The 23,907-nt window shown below is 43.1% G+C and overlaps 2 protein-coding genes across 10 annotated transcripts in view; one reads left to right on the top strand and one right to left on the bottom strand.

Annotated features, from left to right (window-relative positions):
- Window positions 1-17,828, bottom strand: part of Ccdc146 (coiled-coil domain containing 146) — a 158,306-nt gene extending 140,478 nt beyond the window's left edge. The window contains exon 1 of the mRNA XM_052721116.1: window positions 17,727-17,828. The gene's annotated coding sequence lies outside the window, so the exon portion shown is untranslated. The remainder of the gene's footprint in view (window positions 1-17,726) is intronic.
- A 257-nt stretch (window positions 17,829-18,085) lies between these two features.
- The window catches only part of Fam185a (family with sequence similarity 185 member A), an 80,550-nt gene continuing 74,728 nt past the window's right edge, over window positions 18,086-23,907 (top strand). For 4 of the 9 annotated variants that reach the window (XR_008214456.1, XR_008214455.1, XR_008214453.1 and 1 more), the window contains exons 1-2: window positions 18,086-18,700; window positions 21,522-21,631. Coding sequence is in view for 5 of the 9 variants with exons in the window: in XM_052720964.1 (XP_052576924.1) it covers window positions 18,298-18,700; window positions 21,522-21,631 (513 nt within the window). In the remaining 4 variants the exon portion in view is untranslated. The remainder of the gene's footprint in view (window positions 18,701-21,521; window positions 21,632-23,907) is intronic. The other 5 variants (XR_008214454.1, XM_052720967.1, XM_052720965.1 and 2 more) reach the window with 2 other exon arrangements.

Below are 23,907 nucleotides of genomic sequence, written 5' to 3'. Positions count from 1 at the left end.
AGACAATGAAGTATTTACACTAAATTTGCTAAATACAAATAGACTGAATATTGTAAATGTAATTCTTACTTGATAACTGTTTTTGTTGTATATAGTTTTACTATGTTAAAGTTAAAACCTTTCATTTTTATCTAGACAAAAAGGAGGAAATATGAAATATTATTTAAGATGTGTTACATTTGTGTATGCTGTGGAACATTTGTTTAACTCTGTGAAGCCGTGTTGCTTTGCCTGTCTAAAACACGTGATTGGTCTAATAAAGAACTGAATGGCTCATAACTAGCAGGAGAAAGAATAGGCAGGGCTGGCAGGCAGAGAGAATAAATAGAAGGAGAAAAGAGAAGAAAAGATCAAGGAACAAGAGAAGGAGAGGAGGACTCCAGAGGCCAGTCATCCAACCACCCGGCCAGACACAGAGTAAGAAGGAGGAAAAACAGATACACAGAAATAGAAAAAGGTAAAAGCCCAGAGGCAAAAGGTAGATGGGATAATTTTTAAAAAGCTGCCTAGAAACAAGTCAAGCTAAGGCCAGGCATTCATAAGAAAGAGTAAGTCTCCATGTGATTATTTGGGAGCTGGGTGGTGGGCCCCCAAAGAGCAAAGAATAAAATAATAATAATAATAATAATAATAATAATAATAAAAATAAAAAATATATAAAAAACTACAATGGGGCCAACTGATCATGGGCTAAACTCTCAAAATTGTGAGCCAAAACAATTTATCAAGTATTACCTATAGTGACAGGAAACTGATTAAGAGAATGGGAAACAGAGACAGTCAGAGGCCACAGTGAGCACTTTGCTTCAAATCTGAGATACATATAGAGGAAAAACGGAGATGAAGTTAGAGATGTAGACTGAGGTTTGTGTAGCAAAGGCCTTGAGATCAAGTATATCAGCCTCCTATTGCTAAACAACAAAGAAATAACATGCTTAGTGTCATAGAACCATCGGCCTTGGATTCAAGATGGTGGCTGCTGCCGGCCCCCAAGGGACCTTAAAGCAGCCTCAAGGAGCCTGAGCGACCCACAGATATTCCGAGGGAAGACAAGGCCATAGAGAATGAGTATTCAGAGCACAAAGTATCCCCAGAACAACTAAAAAAAGGCAGGTCTTATGAGAAGATGTTGTTAAAAAATGTTCTCATGAAACTGGAAAAAAAGATGGTGGAAGGGAGCCATGCCCAGTCCTCAGTCCACCTGGAGCCTGGCCCACAGCATGGAGGGCAGCTACTGCAGCTAGAGCTGCTTGCCCTGCTGCAGGAAGGAGAGTACAAGGTCAACGTACTGCCCTTGAATAGAGAGGTGTGCGTCGGCCTGGAGCTCTCATGGACCCTGCCTCAAGATGGCCTGTCCAGCAGCAAGATCACTCTGACTCTGGGCAACAACAGGATGTCTGAGACATCTCCAGTATTTATGGTGCTTCAGAAATCAGAAACCTTGAACCAGACCAAAGACGCCTTTCAATAAGTATTTGCATGTGGAGTTGTTTGGGCAAAAATATATACGGTGTGACACCCAGCAGTTTGCAGTGCCACCTTGAAGGATAAATGTGCAATGGACAGTGGAGAGATGTAGTAGTGGCCAGCAGGGTGGTGTGCAGCAGCCTGGACTGGCAAAGGTTCTGCCCCTCCCCACCCCCCAATGCACAGCAGGATATCCAAGATGGAGAACAGTTCATTTTCTGGATTGTGCCTCCTTGAAAGACCAGACGTCCGTGGTCTATGCTGAAGTGGGGGATTGGGATGGAAGGCACACATGGTCTGTGCTGCTGCCTGAGACCAGGTTGATTTTCATAGTCCATATTGTTGCTATAATTGCCAGAGGACATGTGGATGTCTGTGGCCCAGGTTGCCACCTGAGGTCATCTTGATATCTGTGGTCTGTGCTCCTGTTGGAGGTCATGTGGACATCTATGGCCTATGCTGCTGCCTGAGGACATGTTGATGTCCATGATCAAGGGTGCCACAGGAAACTATGTTGATGTCTATCCTCTGTGCTGCCACTGGTTGTTATGGACAAGGAAGCTTGTTTTGTTACCAATAAGTGCAGACTCATAATTGAGAATGAGAGACATTGAGGCTTCTATGACCGCCCCCCCCAAGAAAAAAGCAGTCTAGACAGAAAGCTATTGAAGAGAGTCCTTAAAAACTGTGATAAAGATGTTGAAGTGTAGCTGTTCACAATTGATGGCTTCTGGATGGGGGTGGGTGGGAAGGATTCAGTTTTCTTTAGGGGGCTGGCCACTGGGAGTCTAACCACGATCCAATGAGTATATAGGCAACACAAACTGGACTTGGTGAATTATTTTTTCTTTTTGGGGAGCAGGCAAAAGGGTGGGAGGGTGGACCTTGGAGGATGGGGAAACGAGTGTGATTGGGGTGTATTGTATGAAATTCCCAAATAATCAATGAAAATATTATGTTGGGGAAAAAAGAATATCAAAAGGCTGGTGGGGAACTTGGGGTCAGCAACAAGGTTCCAGAGCTACCACCACTCTTGCCCTTTCATGTGATAAAGAGGGTTATACACGTCCAGAGCCCTGGAGAGGTCACAGCGTGGTGGGAGACACGAATTGAGTGTGGTAGTGAAAATGAAACCCTAAGAGTCCTTGAAGGTGTGATATGAGACTGTTACTTCCAGGAGCTTTGGGAACTATACATTTGAGACCAGATGGGGTTGCAGAATTCTCAGAGGAAGACAGAGACCGTGCCCAAGACTCAGGTAGATGTACATCTCTGGAGGGACCAGTGTGGTCAGTGTTCGGTGTTGTGTGGTCAGACACCGAACACTGACCACACAACCAAAATGTTAATGACCAAAAACCGAGGTCTCATGCCCAGAAACATGAGGGATAAAAGAACTCAGGACTTAGAATTAATATTCAGTTTTATTGAAACGTAACTTGTGCACAATAAAAGTCACAATCCTAAGTGTATAATTTGATGAGCTCTTACAACCTGATCACTACCAAAACCTTTTCCAGTGTTCTAAAATTTTCCTTTGTGTCCCTTTACTGTCTGTGGTAGTCTGAATGCAATTGGCCCCCATAATCTCATAGGGAGTGGTGCTATTAGGAGGTGTGGCTTTGTTAGAGTGGGATGGCCTTGTTAGAAGAAGTGTGTCATTGTAGGGGTGGGCTTTGAGGTCTCATATATGGTCAAGCCATGCCCAGTGAGATAGACCACTTCCTATTGCCTGCAAGATGAAGGACTCTCAGCTCCAGCATCAGGTCTGCCTGCATACTGTCATGCTCCCCATCATGATGATAATGGACTAAACCTTTGAACTGTAATTGAAATGTTTTCCTCTATAGGAGTTGCCATGGTCATGGTGACTCTTCATAGCAATAGAAACCCTAAATAAGTCACTTTTCCTCATCCCACTTGCTTTTACCCTCCACAACCATCCTTGGAGCATCTGAGAATGACCAGTTACTTTGCCTTTTTTAAAACTTCATATAATAAGCTATGAAGTGTATGCTTGTGCGTCAGGCACACCCCCATTCATGTTAAAAGCTAATCCTAATTGGTGGTATTGCAGGCAAGGACAATTGGAATAACAGGTCCTATGAATGAAGCTCTCATAAACAGGACTAGTGCCTTAGAGCCAGCAGAGAAGAGGACAGGGTGCTATTTAGCTCTCTTTCTGGCACACAAGGACACAAGAAGTTGGGTCCTTATCTGAACATGACTATGCTGGCACTCTGATCTTAGGCTTCCAGCCTTCAGGACCAAAAGAAATCCCTTCTGTTGTTTATAAGTCACCATGTCTACAAGACTTTGTTATGGTATCCCAAAGTAAGACAGAATCATAGACATGTTTGGCTTCTCTCATTTAGTACAAGGGTTATGAGATTCATCTACACTGTTGTTCACCCATATTAATTCCCTTTCTTGTTGAATTCAATTCCATTGCAGATGTATACTACAGTTTACTCGTCATTGACCAATTGGCAGACATTTCACTTGTTTCCAGGTTTGGTGACTCTTCATAGCAATAGAAACCCTAAATAAGTCACTTTTCCAGGTTTGGGTGATTATGAATAAAGTTACTAATAACAATACAGGGCAAGTCCTCTTCATGTGACTATATACTTCTATATCATGGGTAATAGTAAGAGTAGAATTGTTGGGTAATAAGGTAATTTTCAAGGAGACTGCATGGCCTCTAAAATACTGCACCTTGTTACATTCATATTTAGCAACATGCAAGATTCCTATGATGCTGCATCCTTGTCAGCATTAGATATTGCCAATATTTAATTGTAGACATTCTAGGGACTGCAGAAGTAGCTCATGGTTTTAATTTACATTTCTATAATGACTTTTTATTCTGTGCATATTTTCATCTCAGTATTTTTTGTTTTGGTTTTTCTGAGACAGGGTTTCTCTGTATAGCTTTGGAGTTCCTGTCCTGGAACTTGCTCTGTAGACCAGGCTGGTCTCCAACTCACAGAGATCTGCCTCTGCATCCCAAGTGCTGGGATAAAAGGCATGAGCCACCACTGCCTGGCTCATCTCAGTATTTTTTATCTTTACATCTTCCTTAGTTAGATGTCTGTTATGGATATTGGGTTGCTTTTTAAATCTGTTAATGAGTTTTAAGTCTTTTGTATGTTTTGGAAAATAGTCCTTTATCAAATGTGCCTTTTGCATTTTTTTCCTGTGTTAGTAGCTTTACTTTTCATTCTGTTGGTATTGCCTTTCAAAGTTCAGAAGTTTTAATTTTAATGAAATATAGATTATTTCTTTCATGTATCATGTATTTAGAGTGGTATCTAAGACATCTTCACCATCTTGTGCATTTGGATAGTCTCCCATACCACCTAAAAGTATCATCGGTTTCCTCGGGCACCACATCCTTTTCATCATGACGCTGTGTGACAATGCACATAAGCCCCAGACACAACAAAGCCAAGTGACTGCGAGGTGAGACCCTTGAAGCCAGAGTCAAGATCAATCTTTCCTCCTTGGGTTCTTTTTGTCGGGTATTTTTCTAACAATCTAAAAACGTCTTACCTCACATGCTGCTGCCTTGGGCTTGTTTCCATGTACATAAGGAATACTGTTCTGCAGAGGTTTTTGTTTTGTTTTATTTCTGACAGTATCTCTGTCTGGTTTTGGTAGCAAGACAATGCAGGTGAGTCGGTTGTGGGCACACACTTTTAGTCCCGCAGAGGCAAGTGTATCTCTGTGACCTGTGGGTTTGAGGCCAGCCTGGTCTACATAGTGAGTTCCAGGCCAGCCAAGACCACACAGAGAGAGACCCTGTCTCAAACCCCACCCCTCCCCGTAAAAGATAATGCAGGCACCATAAAATGAGTTTGGAAGCATTCTCTTCTAACTTTCGGAAGCATTTATGTAGAACTGATTTTTTTTTCTTAGAATCTTGAACAGAATTCACCTGCCAAGCCATCTGCTTCAAGATGGGATTCTCTCCTGGTGATTCCTAGAACTCATTTCTGACCTTTACATAGAGCAAACCACTTTTGACCTCTAGTTCTCTGTCGAAATCACGATGCAGACGGATCTCTGTTCTCCACACTGAGCTTTCTACCACTCGTACTCATGCCCACACTACCCCGTGAGAGCTGATCTGTTCCTCAGCACCTACGTGCTGCCTTTTCTAGGTCATGAGCATAACCACACAGTATGTGATCATTTGAATACGGCTTCTTTTGCCTATTACAATGTTTTTGACATTTATCTGTTTCATACATTGTCACCTTTTTATATGAATGCAAGACAATTTGTTTTTCCACTCATATCTGAGAGACATTTGGGTTGTTTCAAAGCTTTCTGGACACTGTAAAGGAAACTTTCTGTTATAAAGTTGGGTCTGTTGATTGTTTTTTGCTCATTGAGAACTGGCCAGACTCTACTCCTGACATGTTGGACATGTTGGATACGTTGGGTGATTTTTGCTAGGATGCTGGATATTTTAAATGTGATTCTCTAAAGCTCCAGGTCTCCACTAGGCCTACTAATTTTATTTATTTGTTTGTTTGTTTTTCATAGGTGAGCAGTCCAGTTATACTCAGACCGCAATTATCTGCCTTCCGTGGATAATGGTTGTAATGTTTTTCTTCTGAAAGCTTTTGTTACGCTGTGTGCAAAAGTGAGTTGTCCTGAGAACTTGGTGTTTTATTGTCATCAGTTTCTCCAAGTCTTAATTAATCTTTTGGCTGTCTGTCTTCCATGTTTATGCAGGAGTGGAGCCCACTTTTATTTTGGGTTTTTGGGTTTTTTTCGTTTTTGGTTTTGGTTTTGGTTTTTTTGTAGCAGTCAAAACAAAATTAAGAATCGTTTTCTCGAGCCTTCTCTCATATGAATTTCCCCTATACTTTCTAGTTTCATGTGTCCTCTTCATCATGGCCTGAGAGACTGGGTTCTCTCATCTCTTATAGTCTTTGCTTATCATGTCACTTAGAACCACCTAATTCAGGCTGTCCACACGGCTAAGAAGCAAGACAAAGGAGGCAAGCACGGGTATCCCCTCCATCCTCACCCACTCCCAGTTTCTCCATTAAAGGTTCAGTGTTCTCTAACTCCTGGGTGTCTTCATGACCTGATGATGCCAGTACAAACTGGTTTGGAGCCAACTTTGGGACTGGACCAACAGAACAAGAGCTGACGGGGATTTCCCCTCACTCTCTGTATTTGAGAAGCCTCTTTTCTTCCTCATAGCTCTCAATTCAGCCCTCCACAAAGTGAAGGCCACAAGATAAATAAGGAAAAAAATACAATGGAAGCATCTTAATTCTTAAATTGGATATTTGGCAAAAATATGTTCATTTCATTGTATGATTCTTTGTACCTTATACTTTACATTTATTTCTATATGAATGAATTATTTTATTTAAAAAAGATAAAATTTAAAGACAAATAAAATGATTAAAATTTAAAACTTTCTCATGACCACAAAAATTGAAAGGCTCTGAAAGAGGCTAATCCCTCACCATCCTGGAAGGAAATCATCATAACTTAGCATTGAAAGGATTTTCACAACGGACAACTTCCACTGGCGATGAGAGACTAATCAAAATTTTAAAAATCTAGAGGTCATGACAGGAAATAAAGCACCATGAGCGGGAGACCACCTAAGCAGAAACAGCAACCTGCAAACAATACGCACTGTAATAACTGAATTTCAAAACAGTTAAAGGAGGCAAAACTGAGGCTAAAAATGTGCAGAAAAAGGGAAAAGCAGAGCTGTGGAAGAACCAAATCAACCTCTAAAGATGAACCCAGACGTTTGGGAGGAAAGGCAGGGCTGCAGAGATGGCTCAGCACGAAGAGACTCACTGCTTTTGCAGAGGACTTTAATTCCAGCTTCAGGGGATTTGACGCCCTCTTTTGACCTCTGCAGGTGCCAGGCACTCATAAGGCACACACATGCATTCAAGAAAAACATTCGCACACATAAAATAAACTAAATAAATCTTATTTAAAAAAATAAGAAAATGCAATAGGGACATTAACTACAAGATTAGCTAAGATCAGGGAAGAATTAGCAGATTTGAACACAGACTTGAGGACATCATCAAGAATGGTGAACAAAGAATGAAAGCATGAACAGCCTACAAACACAGCCAAAGTGTATAAATGAGAGAATGCGAATTTTACAAATATCGAAATAAGAGCTCCACAAACTAGATAGAAAATAGGGAAAGACTAATGGTTTATAAATTGAAGATTTTGGGCTGGAGAGATGGCTCAACCGTTAAAGGCTAGGCTCACAACCAAAAATAAACTGAAGATTTCATATAAAGAAAGCACATTTATTTTTGAGTAAGGCAAATAAAACTAAACCACAATACCAACTAATTCTCTACAATTCTCTCAGCAAAAGAAAAGCTACAACATTTACCTCCTAATTTACCATAACACCTAAAGGAAGAAGAGACATCAAAAAAAATTTCAGACTAATTAACTCATATGAACATGAAATACAAAAATTCTCATAAGCCATTAGTTGAATCTACCAACTCATATAGAAACGATAGCAACATGATCAAACAAAGTTTATCCAGGGAATAAAAAATGGTTCAACATTTAAAAGCTTAATTATTGTGAGATACTACAGCAATATATTTCAAAAAGACTGACATCTCAATGCATGCAGAAAAATAATTTAAAATACAATACTGATAAAAAGAAAATTAGGAATTACACGTCAAGGGCCATCTGAAAAATCAGCATCAAACTTCATGATTGCCTGTGAAATGTCAATGCTTCCCCTGAGGTTCCAAGTTCGAGTGGTCCGCTCTCACCACACAGCACAGCACAGCACAGCAGGGCTGTTGGCCAGGGCCCTCACCACACAGCACAGCAGGGCTGTTGGCCAGGGCCCTCACCACTCAGCACAGCAGGGCTGTTGGCCAGGGCCCTCACCACACAGCACAGCAGGGCTGTTAGTCAGGGCCCTCACCACACAGCACAGCACAGCAGGGCTGTTAGTCAGGGCCCTCACCACACAGCACAGCAGGGCTGTTAGTCAGGGCCCTCACCACACAGCACAGCAGGGCTGTTGGCCAGGGCCCTCACCACACAGCACAGCAGGGCTGTTAGGGCCCTCACCACACAGCACAGCAGGGCTGTTGGCCAGGGCCCTCACCACACAGCACAGCAGGGCTGTTAGGGCCCTCACCACTCAGCACAGCAGGACTGTTAGCCAGGGCCCTCACCACTCAGCACAGCAGGACTGTTAGCCAGGGCCCTCACCACTCAGCACAGCAGGGCTGTTGGCCAGGGCCCTCACCACACAGCACAGCAGGGCTGTTGGCCAGGGCCCTCACCACACAGCACAGCAGGGCTGTTAGGGCCCTCACCACTCAGCACAGCAGGACTGTTAGCCAGGCCCTCACCACTCAGCACAGCAGGACTGTTAGCCAGGGCCCTCACCACTCAGCACAGCAGGGCTGTTGGCCAGCGCAGCAGCACAAACAAACAGTACAAAGGCGGAATCGAAGTGTCTCTATTTGTCGTTTCATATGGAGATTTCAAATGGCTTTACCTACAGGTCCATTAAATACTTCTCAGAGGCAATAGTTATTAGTTTTCTTGAGTGTGTTAATATAAGAATAACAAATCACAAGAGGTATTTGTTTTAAAGTAGTTTATAATTCAGAACATGAGCACAGTCCCACGGTCCTTTCACTGAATTACTAAACCAATGGTCTGGTTACTCTTCCTCCTGAAAACTCTCGTGCCCTCTGCTGTTCATGAACTGAACATAAAGCAATAACAAAACAGTCACTACCATTCACATTTACTTGGCAAACAACACTCTACCCACTTGCATTTATATTTAGATGCTAAGAAATTTCTTGAACTTCTGAGACAGCCTTAGGTGTCAGTACATTCCAAGAAGTCCTTACTTTTTTCCTTATTAAAATGTAAAACATGTTCACTACTGATAACACGATGAATCATTCAATCTCATTGCTTAGAGATAACTACCATTATAAAGTGCTGACATCCCTCTGGAATTGTTTCTATGAATATAATTCTATATTAAATATATCACTGTTATTACAGAATTGACATCAAACTATATATAAAGGTTAGTGTGTAAAATTTTACCTAATATTGTAGATTATTTCCTATATGATTGACCAACCTTCAAAATATAATTTTTAAATTGCTTTATAATATTACAAATATATAGTCAATTTAACTATCACTCTCTTATTTGGGGGCATTTAGATTATTAAATTATTTCTAACTATAAGTAGCCCAATAAGACAAAAATTCTTGTACATTATGCTTTTATCACCCAAGCCCACAATTTCTGCATTATATTGGCATAATCTTATGTTTCTGAATCTGTTTCCTCACCTGTCACTCAGGGAGAATAATGGCTATCCTTCTTAACAACATTTTGTGAGGATACAGGGAGATGATGCACATAAGCATGTTTTGAAAATTGTACTTGTTAGTCACTATTTACATATAGATAAATGTGATACTTTTTAGATTGTTAGTTTACTTTAATATCTTACATCAATCTTATTATCAATCACAGTCTCAATTTTCAACCTCATAAAATCAGAAAGGTAATTTTTCAGTTAATTTTTAATTCCTTTATTTGAAAGTAATGAAATAATGATTGTATCACATATACCATTATGGCTCAGTTGACAATTCCATTAATTTAATTTTTCTTAGAAAAGGGAAAATTACTACAGAAACAGGATAACTTATTAAGGATGCATATTTAGTCTAACTATATCTAACAATTTTACACAGCAACTCTGAGTTCATTCTCAACTTGCTTGTGCCTTTTCCAAATTTTCAAAAATATGCCTATGGGTTTTCATAAAAAAGATAATTTTAAGACTAATCCGAGTAATTATGTCCATATAAAACACAAAGCCAAGGATGTTATTAATGGAGTTGCTCTTGCTTAGCATAAAATCTATTTTATATCCTACTGAGGCAAGATAGAAACACAGAAATGATGGAGATATGGGAAAGAAAAGGCACCTTTATTCCAGAATCTGACCAGTGCCTCCTAACAGCTAAAAATGAAGAATTCTAACACAGTTAACAACATTATCAATAGATAGTCAACAGAAAGATAGTTTTTCCGGCTGGATCAGCTCGCCCCAGCTGAGAAGCCCCATTCTCCCGCCTCCAAACCCTGCCCTCTCAGAGAAACCACCAAAGTCAAGTTCCACCCATTTTGTGGCAGACACATCATTGCCCCGTGCCTACAGCTCGCTCTACTCCTCCCCCTCAAAACCCTCTCTCTCAGAGAAACACCCCCAGCCCCCAAGCCCAGTTCCATGGTAGCTGCTCAAGCCGGGGCTCAAAAACTTACCATAGCACAAAACCTACCTTGGGGCATGTCATTACCCTGCACCCTACAGGGTACTTAAGCCATTCCCTTTAGACAAGGCATGTGATTTCTCTCCTGCTCCCATTCCCGAGAGTGCTTTGCTCAGATTAAACCTGGTCCTTTATCTTAATTCGGCTTGATTTGGCTTACTGCCTCATTGGTGAAGAAACCTACTAGGGCTACAAAAAGAACTATCAACTTGGTGCGGAACCTGCGTAGAGTTGAGTCTTTCCTGCGAACATGTGGGAAGCCACTCTCCCATGGCTCTGTGCCTGTCTGTTTACTTGAGGCTCAGTTGGATGTGTGAATGCATGTGGCCACTGCATGTTTGCTTCTGACTGGTCATAGATGCCTGAGTTTACATGTTCATGACAGAGAAAGTTATTTTGTTGTTGTTGTTGTTGTTTTTTCAAGTCGGGTTCTCTGTGTAGTTTTGGTACCTGTCTGGATCTCACTCTGTAGACCAGGCTGGCCTCAAACTCACAGAGATCCACCTGGCTCTGCCTCCTGAGTGCTGGGATTAAAGGCATGCACCACCACCGTCAGACCAGAGAAAGTTATTTTATGCTGTTCTACCTAGTTAATCAACAAACAGCTAAGGAATTGGGTATGGCTAAAAATCTATAACAAAAATTTATCTTAAAACTTGTAACTCCAGTTGGAACTGCTCTGGAAAACACCACTTGGTCTGCCACCACCTTAATTAAGTACAGCCCCATGAGCAGCCACCATCTAAACTAAGGATGGAGGGAGATCATATGACTTTACTGCAATCTTAAATAAAGGTGACCGCATGGAATGGGCCCACTAAGGAGATATCAGGTCTCCAAGATATTTTGGATTCGGATAGATTTCTGTGTGATAATTCCTGTCCTATCCTAAAAACAAGGTTTATGGAAGATAGGATTTAAAGCAATGCTGGTTGCTGAGGTATTAAAGCTGCTCCTCCATACAGTCATATACAGGGATGTATCTTGCTGGCAGCCAGATTTTATAGCATAAGGGTATTCCCTTAGTATTGATTTTGAAAACATTAAATTGTTTACAATGTCAAAACTGGGTTTTGCCTTCTAGAGATACTAAACTGCTTATACCTAACAGATAATGACTCTTGATCCTCAAATGCTTCAGAGATCTGAGAATATGGCATTTAATAAAAAGCATTTCATAATAGAGACATGCCAGCTCCTGGCAGGATGCTGTATCTCCTCCAAGGAAGATGAATGGCCACAGAAGACCTTCCACTTGGAGCTTGCCTTAAATGTAGCAAAGCCAGCCACGGAGCAGAAAACTGCTTTGCACCTTAACTGCTGCCAAGACCCTGTCCAGACTGTGGACAAGCAGGACACTGGGGAATTGATTGCCTGCTTTGCCAAGACAAGGCAGGCTGGTCCCCCCAGATTTCTACTCCATAGGAAAGTCTGTCAGATTTTCTGGACCTGGCAGCTGAAGACTGATACTGCCCTGGGACCCCTGTCTGTGACGACCATGGAGGAACCTGGGGTAGCTGTCACTTCTGCTCAGGTAAAGTTTTTTCTTCTCAGATATGATAGTGTTTGATGACTAGGGTACTGATAGATTTAACAGTTTAATAGTTCTCCCACCAACCCTCCAAGGCTACGACCACCTTGGTAGCTCATTAGTTCATTAGTTAAGTTTCTGGTTAAAAATACAGACAGGTTTGCCTTGTTCACAGGCTTCATAGTAGAGGATAAACAGGCTCCAGAGTTTTAGCACTGATCAATGGGATTTTGAAAAACAGATAGAGCACTGACTGCAAACAGTTCTTAGGAGCTCTTAAATTTCTGGGGATTTTACTGGCCCCAGCTTTTTCAGCATTGCTGTATTGTCTCCAGCCACACATGGCAAAACCCTGCTGAAGTGTTGCTAAAAGGAATGATACTGGTGACAGTTCAACAATCTGCAGCTGCGGGCTGGAGAGATGGCTCAGGGCTGGAGAGATGGCTCAGAGGTTAAGAGCACTGACTGCTCTTCCAGAGGTCCTGAGTTCAATTCCCAGCAACCACATGGTGGCTCAAAACCATCTGTAATGAGATCTGGTGCCCTCTTCTGGCCTGTAGTCATACATGCTGTATACACAATAAATAAATAAACAAACAAATAAGTAAATCTTTAAAAAAAAACAACAATCTGCGGCTGCTCATGCGTGCCGACTCCTCCCCTCTGAAACAGGTTAGCACTGAAGGTGGTATGGAAGCCCGCATGCGTGCTTAGCTCTTCCTCCTTCCCTCAGCCTCCCTCTCTCCTCCTTTGCTTGCTCAACCTGTATTTTTTTGTTGTTGTTGTTTTGTTTTTGTTTTCAGTAAATTTCCTCTGGTTGTCTTCTAACTATAGTCTTAAAGGTGTGTTTCATTGGGCTAAAACCAGGACCTAGGAAAAATGCTCATGCCTTTTAACCCAAAGGCATAGCCTTTGCTATGACACCCGGGTGTAAATCTGTTCCAGCTGTTTTACAGACACCTACATGTTCCTGGGGAAAGAGTTAGGTTACTTTATCAAGGAATTTGGACTGGTGGAAACTTGTGATATTTTGTTTATGCTCTAACAAATAAAGCTTGCCTGGAGATCAAAGGGCAGAGTTAGCCACTAGTTAACTATAGAGGCCAGGCACTGGTGGCACACACCTTTAATCCCAGCACTTGGGATCTCATGCCTTTGATCCCAGTACTTGGGAGGCACATGCTTTTAATCCCAGCACTAGAGAGGAGGAAACAGGAAGTGATGGCTGGGTGGAGAGAAGATTATAACACTGGCAGAGGCAGAAGCTCAACCCTTTTTCAGCTGAGGAGTTGGCTTGCACCTTCATCTCTCTGATCTTTCAGCATTTACCCCGATGTCTGATTCTGGGTTTTCAATATTAAGACCAATTAAAATTTGTGTTATAGTAACTACTATCAGTCTCTAGAGCCCCTTTTTGACCCCACCCATCTTAGAGCCCATATTTTACAGGTCCATTCCTCCTGCCAGATGTGTGCCAAGGCCAACCCACAGGGGGCCCTCCATATACACCAGCTCCTGAACCAGCTCTGAGGACACCAACTGGGCAAATACTGGCAGGTTGACTTTACCCACATGTCCACTCATAAAAAGCTCCATTATCTCCTAACTCTTGTTGACATCTTTGCAGGATGGATAGAGGCATTTCCTACCTCAAGGGAAACAGCAGATGTGATGGCTCAGGATTATTGAGCTCATGTTTGAAGCCCTCAACACCTCTGGAAACTCCATATCCCCCCAAGCTCCTGGAACATCAGTGCTGGTACCACCGCTCCAGGTTCAAGTGGGCACCTATCCAAGATAAATGGTCTGTCCAGCAACTGGGATCCTATATGCTCCAGCTTTTCAAAGTGTCCCAGTAAAGGAAGGACATGCCTGCTCTTGTGTCCGGCTCATTCACCCTTGCCTCTTCTGTAGAACTAGGGCAACTCGCCTTCTCAGCTTCCCCAGGAAACAGATTCCTGAGGTCACAACAGTTAACTGGATGCCCCTTCACCCACACCTCCTGCTGAGCATAAGCCCACCTACTCTCGACTTCCCCTCCCCATACTATCACATGCCAGCAGGAAGCAGTCAGACTTGAACTGGTGCCCATACATCCAAGAAGGTCGGGATGTTCAGCTGGAACAGTTTGGCCCAGCTAAGAAAGCCCCATTCTTGCCTCCCCAAACCCCACCCTCTCAGAGAAACTTCCGACAGCCCAGTTCTGTGACGCAGTGACCCAAGACCCCACCTAAAATCTTATCATAGCACAAACTCTTCTTGCCCTACAGGGTATTTAAACCACCCCCTTTAGACCAGCCATGTGATTTCTCTCCTGCTCCCCTCCTAAGAGTCACTTGGGAGTGCTTCGCTCAGGTTAAACCTGGCCCTTTTCTTTTTAATTCAGCTTGATTTAGCTTACCACATCAGTGGAGAAACCTACTATTGGGAATACAAAAAAAACCTATCAGTAATATTTCTTTTATACAGTTAGAATGTTGAAGTAGCAATGAATTCTGCTTAAGACCTAAATATATGTGGCCTTTCTTCTTTCTCAGGTATAAACCAGCAGTTTTCTAGGAATCTCACCAGAAACCCTATTTACAATAAAGGACATGTCTTAATCCCCTCTACAACTCTTATGACATGGTTTTATTTTAGGATTGTAACCCAATCTAAGACACCTCTAAAGCCATCCTATAATCTCACTTATTGAAAAAAGAGAGAGAAGGTTTTAAAGACATTTCTTAGAAATCCTTTGAGGCTCATACCACAAGGACATATGCTCAACTATGTTCATAGCAGCCTTATTCATAATAGCCAGAACCTGGAAACAACCTAGATGCCCCTCAACTGAAGAATGGATTAATGACATCATGAAATTTGCAGGCAAATGGATGGAACTAGAAAATATCATCCTGAGTGAGGTAACCCAGACTCAGAAGGACAAACATGGTATGTGCTCACTCATAAATGGATATTAGATGTAAAGCAAAGTATAACCAGACTACAACCCACAACTCCAGAGAAGCTAGCTAACAAGGAAGACCCAAAGAGGGACACATGGATCACCCTGGGAAGGAGAAATAGATGAGATCTCCATGAGTAAATGGGGATGAGGGGTGGGCAATGGCGGGGAAGGGATGGGGATGAGAACATAAGGGAATGGGATGGTCGAGCTGGAACAGGGATGGAGTGGGAAAGCAATGAAAGAGATACCGTGATAAAGGGAGACATGGGGATAGAGAGAAACCCAGTGCTAGGGAAGTTCCCAGGAATCCTCAAGGATGACCCCAGCTTAAACTACTAGCAATAGTGAAGAGGGTGCCTGAACTGAACTGGCTTACCCCAGTGACCAGATTGGTGAATACCCTAACTGTCATCATAGAGCTTTTCTCCAGTGACTGATGGAGGCAGATGCAGAGATCCACAGCCAGGCACCAGGCAGAGCTCCAGGAGTCCAGTCAGGGAGAGAGAAGAGGGATTCTATGAGCAAGTGCATCAGGATCATGATGGGGAAACGTACAAAGACCTAAATATATGTGGCCTCATGAAAGTTGGATCAATGGCTGTGGAGCCTGCATGGGACCGGGCTCTGCCCTCTGCATGGCAAGACAGTTGTGTAGCTTGATCTGCTTGGGGGGCCCCCTAGTGGTAGGATCAGAATCCATTCCTAGTGCATGAGCAGGCTGTTTGGAACCCACTACCTCATGCAGCTTTGAGGCAGGGGGAGGGGCTTGGACTTGCCTCTGCTGGATGTACCTCCCCATGGGAGGCCTTGCCTTTTTGTGGGGAGGAGTGGGAGGTGGTTGGGAGAAGGAGGCTGAGGGGTGAGAGGAGGGAAGAGGGGGATCTTTGATTGGTGTGTAAAATGAAAGGAAAATTTTTCTTAATTAGAGAGAGAGAGAGAGAGAGAGAGAGAGAGAGAGAGAGAGAGAGAGAGAGAGAGAGAGAGAGAGAGAGAGAGAGAGAAAAGAAATCCTTTGAGGTATAACTTGAGGGTCACCAAGAGTCAATTTACAGAGCTACTGCAAAGACACTTAAGGACATACTCTCCTTTGAAAGCCTATACCTGTTCTTTTGGGTATGTCAAATTCTTTCCCCGAGTGATCACCTTTATCAACACCCACGCTACTTAAATCTATGTTTAAAATCTCTTTTTAATCAGCTCCAACTCTCTTTCATACTAACTTATCCCGACATTCATTTTTGCAGCAAAGTCAAGGATGGGCTTCACCTCAGTGAAGTGCCTCAGGATAGGGAACTTCTGAGGTGCTGGCAGCAGGTCTGAGCTGCAGTCTTCACTAAAGGAATAATATGGACACTGGTGAGGAGGGCATTAGCTCAGTCAACCAGTCTCAGGTCCCAAGCTTTGAGGTGAGGGCTTCAATCTTTGAAGGTACCATTTTGTTTCAGTTTTTGAGACAGAGTTCTCACTATGCAGCCCAGGTTGACCTCAGATTTGAGATCCTCAGTTTCAGCTTCCCAAATGCTGGAGGATTACAAGTGAACGCCACCACATAGGACATGCATTCTACTAAACCTACTATCTGTATGTAAGGAATTTAGGGAATTATGTGTAGAAATTGACGAAAGAGGAGAAACTAGGAAAGCAAGGCTGCAATAATGCCTGCACCCCACACTTTCCATTATTTTTACTGCCTACTTAATAATAAAGAAGGATAGAAGTCTTATAGAGTTATTTAGTAATTCTATCTTTACATCGAAACTGAAGGAACACAGATAAACCTGGTGACACAGATACACCAACAGGGACAGGAAATAATCTGACATCACCTCACAAGTCTAATGGCCTAAAAGAAAGAAAAAAAGAACAAGATTTTATTTTACCACTAAGGCCGAGGATCATTTGTAGTGAAAGAGATCTATGCAGTTCTCTAAAATGTTCAAATGTCTCAAAATTTCCTGGCAGCTTAGAAACAATGCTATTCCTAAAACACTACTCTAATTATTTTGTAGACCGTGCACCGCTTTGCCAACCGTTATTTCATTTGATCTTTGTAAAAACCCTTCCACACAAGGCAAGAAAGATATTGTTGTCGTCATTTTACAAGCAAATCGTGAAACCCAAAGGCACCGAATGACTGACCTAAGGTTACTTACAGTTAGGAAAGAGCCAGGATTCTAACACTTTTTCTATCTAGTGCTTTCTAGCTGAGAGGGAGTTCTCTTAAAGGGCAGAGGAGAAGGGAGAGATGGGGCAACAGAATGGTCTCCTCTCTCCTGCTAAGTAAGGTCTCTCGCTGAGGGATTCTCTGTTACCAGGGGACTCAACATTAGTTTGATAAAGTTTGCTTCTAACAACCTACAGAGGGTCACTTTGCATCTAATTCCCATCTGTAAACACGCTGATTCTTACCCTTTCTCTTGGTCCTGATCGTTATTGAGACTCTTATTTTTCTCTGTGGGTTTTGGTCTCTGGGGTCTCACTCCCAAACTCCACTCTCTCCAAAGAAGTCGCGTCCTTGGTATCCAAGGTAACCACAAAGCTGAGTCTGTCCTGTCCCTTCCACTCTTTCCATTGGTCAGTTGGATTAAGTTCCCCTCCCCTCCGGTCCCTTGGCCAATGGACTTGAAGCAACGACAAGGCTCCTCTACCAATCGGCTCTTGTCTCTCTGTCTATTCGACGCACTGCCTCCTGGGATATGTAGTTCCAAAGCCACCAGAGTACTTTGATGTCTGGCTCCTCTAGAACTACATATCCCGGCGGCCTCCGCCAAAGGGGCGGAAATAGGCAAAGAGTCAGGGTCCCCGTTTCAACAAGGCGCTTTGAAGTTCCAGTTTTTTGCCGGGTGTGTTTTGCAGCTGGGATTTAAATCCTTCGGTTCTGTGCTGGGCCTTGCTGGTTCTTCGTGACCGACCTGAGGCAGCCTCGTGGTGCGGGCGCTCGCACGGCCGGGAAGCCAAGGCTGAGGCGTTCGGAGAGGGCATGTTCGGCCGCCTCCCGCCTTGCGCGCTCCGCGTGCGGGCGGGCGCCTGGTTCGGGGCTCTGGGAGCTCGGACGCGCGGCTGCGATGGGGCGCGGCGGGGAGCAGCGGACGACCCTCGGGCCGGCCTGGCGCGCGCGGCTCTGAGGGAGTGGACGCTGCCGGTGAGCCCGTTCGGGCGGCTGAGGGCGCGGCTCCCGTGCCACCTGGTCGTGAGGCCCCTGGATCCCCTGGCGTACCCGGACGGCGACCGCGTGCAGGTGGCGGTGTGCGGGGCGGGGCGCGCGGCGCGCGGCCTGGACAGCCTGCAGGTCCAATACGACGCTGCCCGGCAGGAGATGGCCATCCTGTCCGAGGACATCGACCCCCAGGCGTCGGTGGAGGTGAACGCACCCGTCAAGTTTGGCAAGTGAAGTGAAAACGGGTTCTTTCCACTCTGCTTTCTAACCTAATTGGCCCACTCAGGAGCCCCCTTTTCTAAAGCAACACTCTCGGGTTCCCGAATAGTATTTAAGAGTCAGGGTCCCAGTTAAGGAGAAAAATTAAAACCGAATGGAAGCGTGCACTGGAATAACCTATGTCTTATTACATTATGCTCTATTGCTTCTCAACTTCTAACTAGCCTAGATGAAAAAGAGGCTGTGCCCTCCAAATGTAATAATCCGAAGGTGCTGGTGAGGCTTTACCGTAATACAGATTAAGGTGGTGTGCTGGTTTAAATATTAAGGCAACTCCACGTAGTTAAAGGGGAGGTTTATTTTGTGGGGTAACTTACAAGTGAGGGGATAGGTTACAGGGTCTGGGGAAGACGTAGCGCATTCCGGCCGTTTCCTCTGGAGAACTCTACCAAGAGAGCTGGCCCATCCGGATCCGGGTCTTCAGCGTCCTCTCTCAGCTCCGCCTTGTAGGCCTGATGGTTACCGAAGCCTCAAAGGGGTGGTACTTCCAGGTCAAAGCTAGACCGGCTACCCACTACAGTGGTGTCTTAGGGTTTCTGTTGCTGTGAAGAGACACCATGACGACTCTTATAAAGGTAAACATTTAATTGGGTGGCTTACAGTTCGGAGGGTTCAGTCATTATCATCATGGTGGGACTTGGCGTGCAGGCAGACACAGTGCAAGAGAGGTAGCTGAGAGTTGTACATCTTGTGCAGGCAACAAGAAGTGGTCTGTCTCACTAGGTGTAACTTGAGCATAGGAGACCTGAAAGCCCACCTCCTCAGTGACACACTTCCTCCAACAAGGCCACACCTCCCACCAGTGCCACTCCATTTGGGGAACATTTTCCTTCAAACCACCATAGGTGGGTATCAGTTGGGGGCTAAACAAAACTTAAAACAGCATCTATGAAAATCGATGCTACATCTGCTGGCGATCCGAAATCTCGTTACTTCTAACCAGAAACCTGTTTCCGGTGCACTATCTCCATGCCTCTGTTCCACAGGCCTCTCGAATCTGTAGAGTTAATTTTATTCTTTGTTCCTCCAGCTTGTGAAAGAGTGCCTCAGTGAACGGAGCATTGCTCCTGCTGTCAGTTCCTCTGACTTCCCGCAGCAGAGTGTGTTTAGAATTCCATTCCTCACCTGTATAGTTGGCAGGCCTGCCTGAGTTCTTGCTGTATGACTAGATTCAGTTGGGAAGTAAGCTGTGCAGTTGTTTGTACCGGCATCCGGCTTTTTATGTGTTCTCACTTCCTCTCACTCAGTGTACTGTTGCTAATTTAAACCATTGCCACACAACTGAGGACATCGTCCTGTAACTATTGAAATTGTGGCATTGGGTCCCAATAACTTGCTTTAGGGAAACATAGTTGTGCCGGCTATTTATTTATTTATTTATTTATTTATTTTTTATCAGCTTGACACAAGCTAGAGTCACCTGGAAGAGGGAGCCTCAGTTGAAAAAAAAAAAAAAAGCCTTAATCAGACTGGCCTGTAGGCAAGTCTGTGAAGCATTTAATTAATGATTGATGTGGGAGGGCCCAGCCCACTGTGGTTGTCCTGAGTTGTATAAAAAAAGTATGCTGGAGAATCATGGAGAGCAAGGCAGTGTTCCTCTGTGATCTCTGTTCCAGTTCCTGTCCTGAGTTCGTCCTGGCTCCCCTTCATGATGGACTGAAAGCTGTAAGATAAACCCTTTCCTTCCCCAAATGGTTTGGTCAGTGTTTCTTCACAGCAACAGTGACTAAGACAGTAGTATTTGTTTCTATACTCTGAAAATCTTTAATATTAGTGTGAATTGCATAGTCATTATCACTGTTTACAATTTTGTTGTTTGTCTTTGAGACAGAATCTCTCTCGGAGCCCTGGCTGTCCTGGAACTCACTATGTGGACCAAGCTGGCTTTGTACAGCTGAGCATGCCACCTGTGATTCCCTATTTTTCAAACTTTCTTCAAAAACATTCTTATTTATCCCCAGTGTTGTAGCTTTGATTCTTCTTATCACTAGGTTTTTAAAGATGATTCTGGTTATTAAAAATTATTTCGAGTACCCTGTGCTACAGCTATATGGCAATATTCCCATTTGGGGGTTGTGAAAGGCTAGAGTAGAATTTGAAAGCCTCGGTCATGATCACATACACTGATCCTTGCTATTTTAATATGCTCTTAATTAGGTGATCAGTGTTTCAAATCTTCTGGAGTATAAGTCAAGGCTAAACAACTTTAACATTTGATGACTTGTTAATTCACTGTCATATCCTTACTCATTTGTGTGCGTTCTTTTCATAGGATAGGAGCTAAGCTATTTCTACACGAGACATGAGTACCTTCCTATAAGAATGGCCGACTCAGCTCCTTTATTCCCATCTGTGGCCTTTCCTCTCTTTAGATGATATAAGCCAGGAAATATAATCTCTGATAACTGTTAGAAAGGCTCTGCATTTGATCCTGCTGCTTTGGTAAAGACCTCTTGCTTTCAGGGAGAAACCATGCTGCTCTCTGATCCAGCACTGCAGTGAGTCCCTGAAGACCTAGGGGATGTTAAAATGCTCTGAGGTAGCCGGGTGGTGGTGGCGCACGCCTTTAATCCCAGCACTCGGGAGGCAGAGGCAGGCGGATCTCTGTGAGTTCGAGGCCAGCCTGGTCTACAGAGCGAGATCCAGGAAAGGCGCAAAGCTACACTGAGAAACCCTGTCTCGAAAAACAAAAACAAAACAAACAAACAAAAAAAAAATGCTCTGAGGCTAGGCACTGACTTTTTCCTTTTTTCTGCTTTTGCTTCTAGATTTGAATATTGAGTCATCAGGGTCTGGCTCTGTAAAGGTGCAGAATATTGAATGTGATAGCTGTAAAATTGACACTGCGCAGGGGACCAGCGTCTTGCAATCTGTGAAGGTATGAGCATTTCTCTCACTTTGTTCCAGTGGCAAAATTACCTTAAACTGTAAATCACAGAATTAAACTACAAGGCTTAATTTGTTATTCAGATTATTATCATTCATCATTTAGAAAGTCTTCAAAAAAGTTTGCCTTAAAAGCACAAATGTTGCAGCAACTTTGAAGGTTTTTCTTTCTTTCTTTCTCTCTTTCTTTCTTTCTTTCTTTCTTTTTTATTATTATTATTTTTAGTTGTCATTTCAAAGCATAGTTAAACTCCAAAGTATATTTTTAGGATTTTGAGATACTACTATTACTAAAAAAAAAATTAGTTTTCGCACCATTTTTGTCTACTTACTAAAGAAAAAGAAAGTCTTTATGGACTATAACTGTGCTTTAAAATGTATGACTGTTTCACTCATTTTTAATATTCCAGAAGCTCTTTATGGAGTACTAGGCAGCCAATTTTGCAGAACAGATGATTCAGCTTATTTATAATTAACAATTTTACATTCCATTTTTCTTAATGAGATTGGTCTTAGCCATATATGTTTTATATTATACCTCTGTTAGGGAGTTTGCTGTTATTTCTGTAGCAGGCTTTCTTTTTTGGGCCACCAACCAGCTTCCAAATCGTGACATGGAGACCTATGAGTTATGAATGTTTGGTCTTAGCATGTCTTAGTTTCACTGCTTCTTGTGTCTGTCTGGAGGCTGCTGGCTTCCTGCCCGGGGTGTGTCCCTCTCTGTCTCCCTGTTCTCTTTCGAGCACCCCCATTCTTCTCCTGCCTAGCTATGGGCCATTTAGCTTTCAGTCAGTGCCTTAGGCAGGCAAGGTGAAACAAATGCGACACATCTTCACATAATTAAACAAAGGCAGCACAAACAAATGTAACACACCTTTGCATAGTTAAAGTAATATTCCACAGCATAAACAAAAGTAACACATCTTTGCCCAGTTATGATAATATTCCACAGCAATTTCTAATTGTTCTAGAATTTGCAGGGTCAAGACCCAATCCTTTGACACGTTTCATTGAACTAGGTCATCTGTGTTGCAGTTGCAATGCTTTCACTTTGAAAACATTAATTTGAATGATGGATGCATCTGTCTTTACCTCATTCATTGGTTTGTCCATCTTTATCTGGGTACCTGTGTTGTGGAATATTATTTTAAGATGTGTTACATTTGCTTATGCGGGGGAACGTTTGTTTAATGATGCAAAGATGTGTTGCATTCTTTTATGTTGCATTTGTTTAACTCTGTGAAGCTGTGTTACTCTGCCTGTCCAAAACACCAGATTGGTCTAATAAAGAGCTGAACGGCCAATAGCGAGGCAGGAAAGAGAAATAGGTGGGACTGGTAGGCAGAGAGAATAAATAGAAGGAGAACATTAGAAAGGAAGAGAAGGAGCAAGAAAAGGAGAGGAGGACTCCAGGAGCCAGCCGCCCAGCTACACCGCAAGCCATGGAGTAAGAAGTAAAGAAAAGTATACAGCAGTGAGAAAGAAAAGCGCAGAGGCTTAAGGTAGATGGGTTAATTTAAGAAAAGCTGGCTAGAAACAAGCCGAGCTAAGTCCAGGCATTTCATAAGTAAGAATAAGCCTCTGTGTTATTTATTTGAGAGCTGGGTGGTGGGCCCCTAAAGAGCTAAGAATTAAAAAAGAACCAACTACACACCTCCTTTTCACATTTGTCTACATATGAGATAGCTTAAAAGAATTTAGTTGTACAAACGTCATAAAAGACAGTGTACAAAAGCATTAAATAGACTAGATATTGTAACTGTAATTCTTGCTTGATAACTGTTTTGTTATATATAATTTTACTATGTTAAAATTAAAACTTTCATTTTTAATTAAACAGAAAAGGGGAAATGCTGTGGGATAATGCTTTTGTACCCTGGTTTAATAAAACACTGATTGGCCAGTAGCCAGGCAGAAAGTATAGGCAGGATAAGCAGACAAGGAGAAAGCTGGGAAGAGGAAGGCTGAGTCAGGAGACGCCAGTGTAATGGCACACAGGTAAAGCCATGGGACACGTGGGGACATATCGATTAACAGAAGTGGGCTGAGTTTAAGTGTAAGAGCTAGTCAGTGGTAGATCTGAGCTAATGGCCAAACAGTTTTAATTAATATAAGCCTCTGTGTGTTTACTTGGGGGACGTGAGTGGGAAAGATTTGTCCCAACTGCGGACTAGGCGGTACAGAGCAAAACTTCAGCTACACTTCAGAGAGGCTGGAGAACAAGTAGCTCACCTCCTCTCCTTCCTTGTGTCCTCCAAAAAGCCCTTA

This window comes from Peromyscus californicus, unplaced genomic scaffold, assembly GCF_007827085.1.
Source record: "Peromyscus californicus insignis strain IS unplaced genomic scaffold, ASM782708v3 Scaffold_6__1_contigs__length_162567912, whole genome shotgun sequence".
Classification (NCBI taxonomy): domain Eukaryota; kingdom Metazoa; phylum Chordata; class Mammalia; order Rodentia; family Cricetidae; genus Peromyscus; species Peromyscus californicus.
Note: the sequence above shows the minus strand (reverse complement) of the source record. Positions and strands in the feature narration are given on the sequence as shown.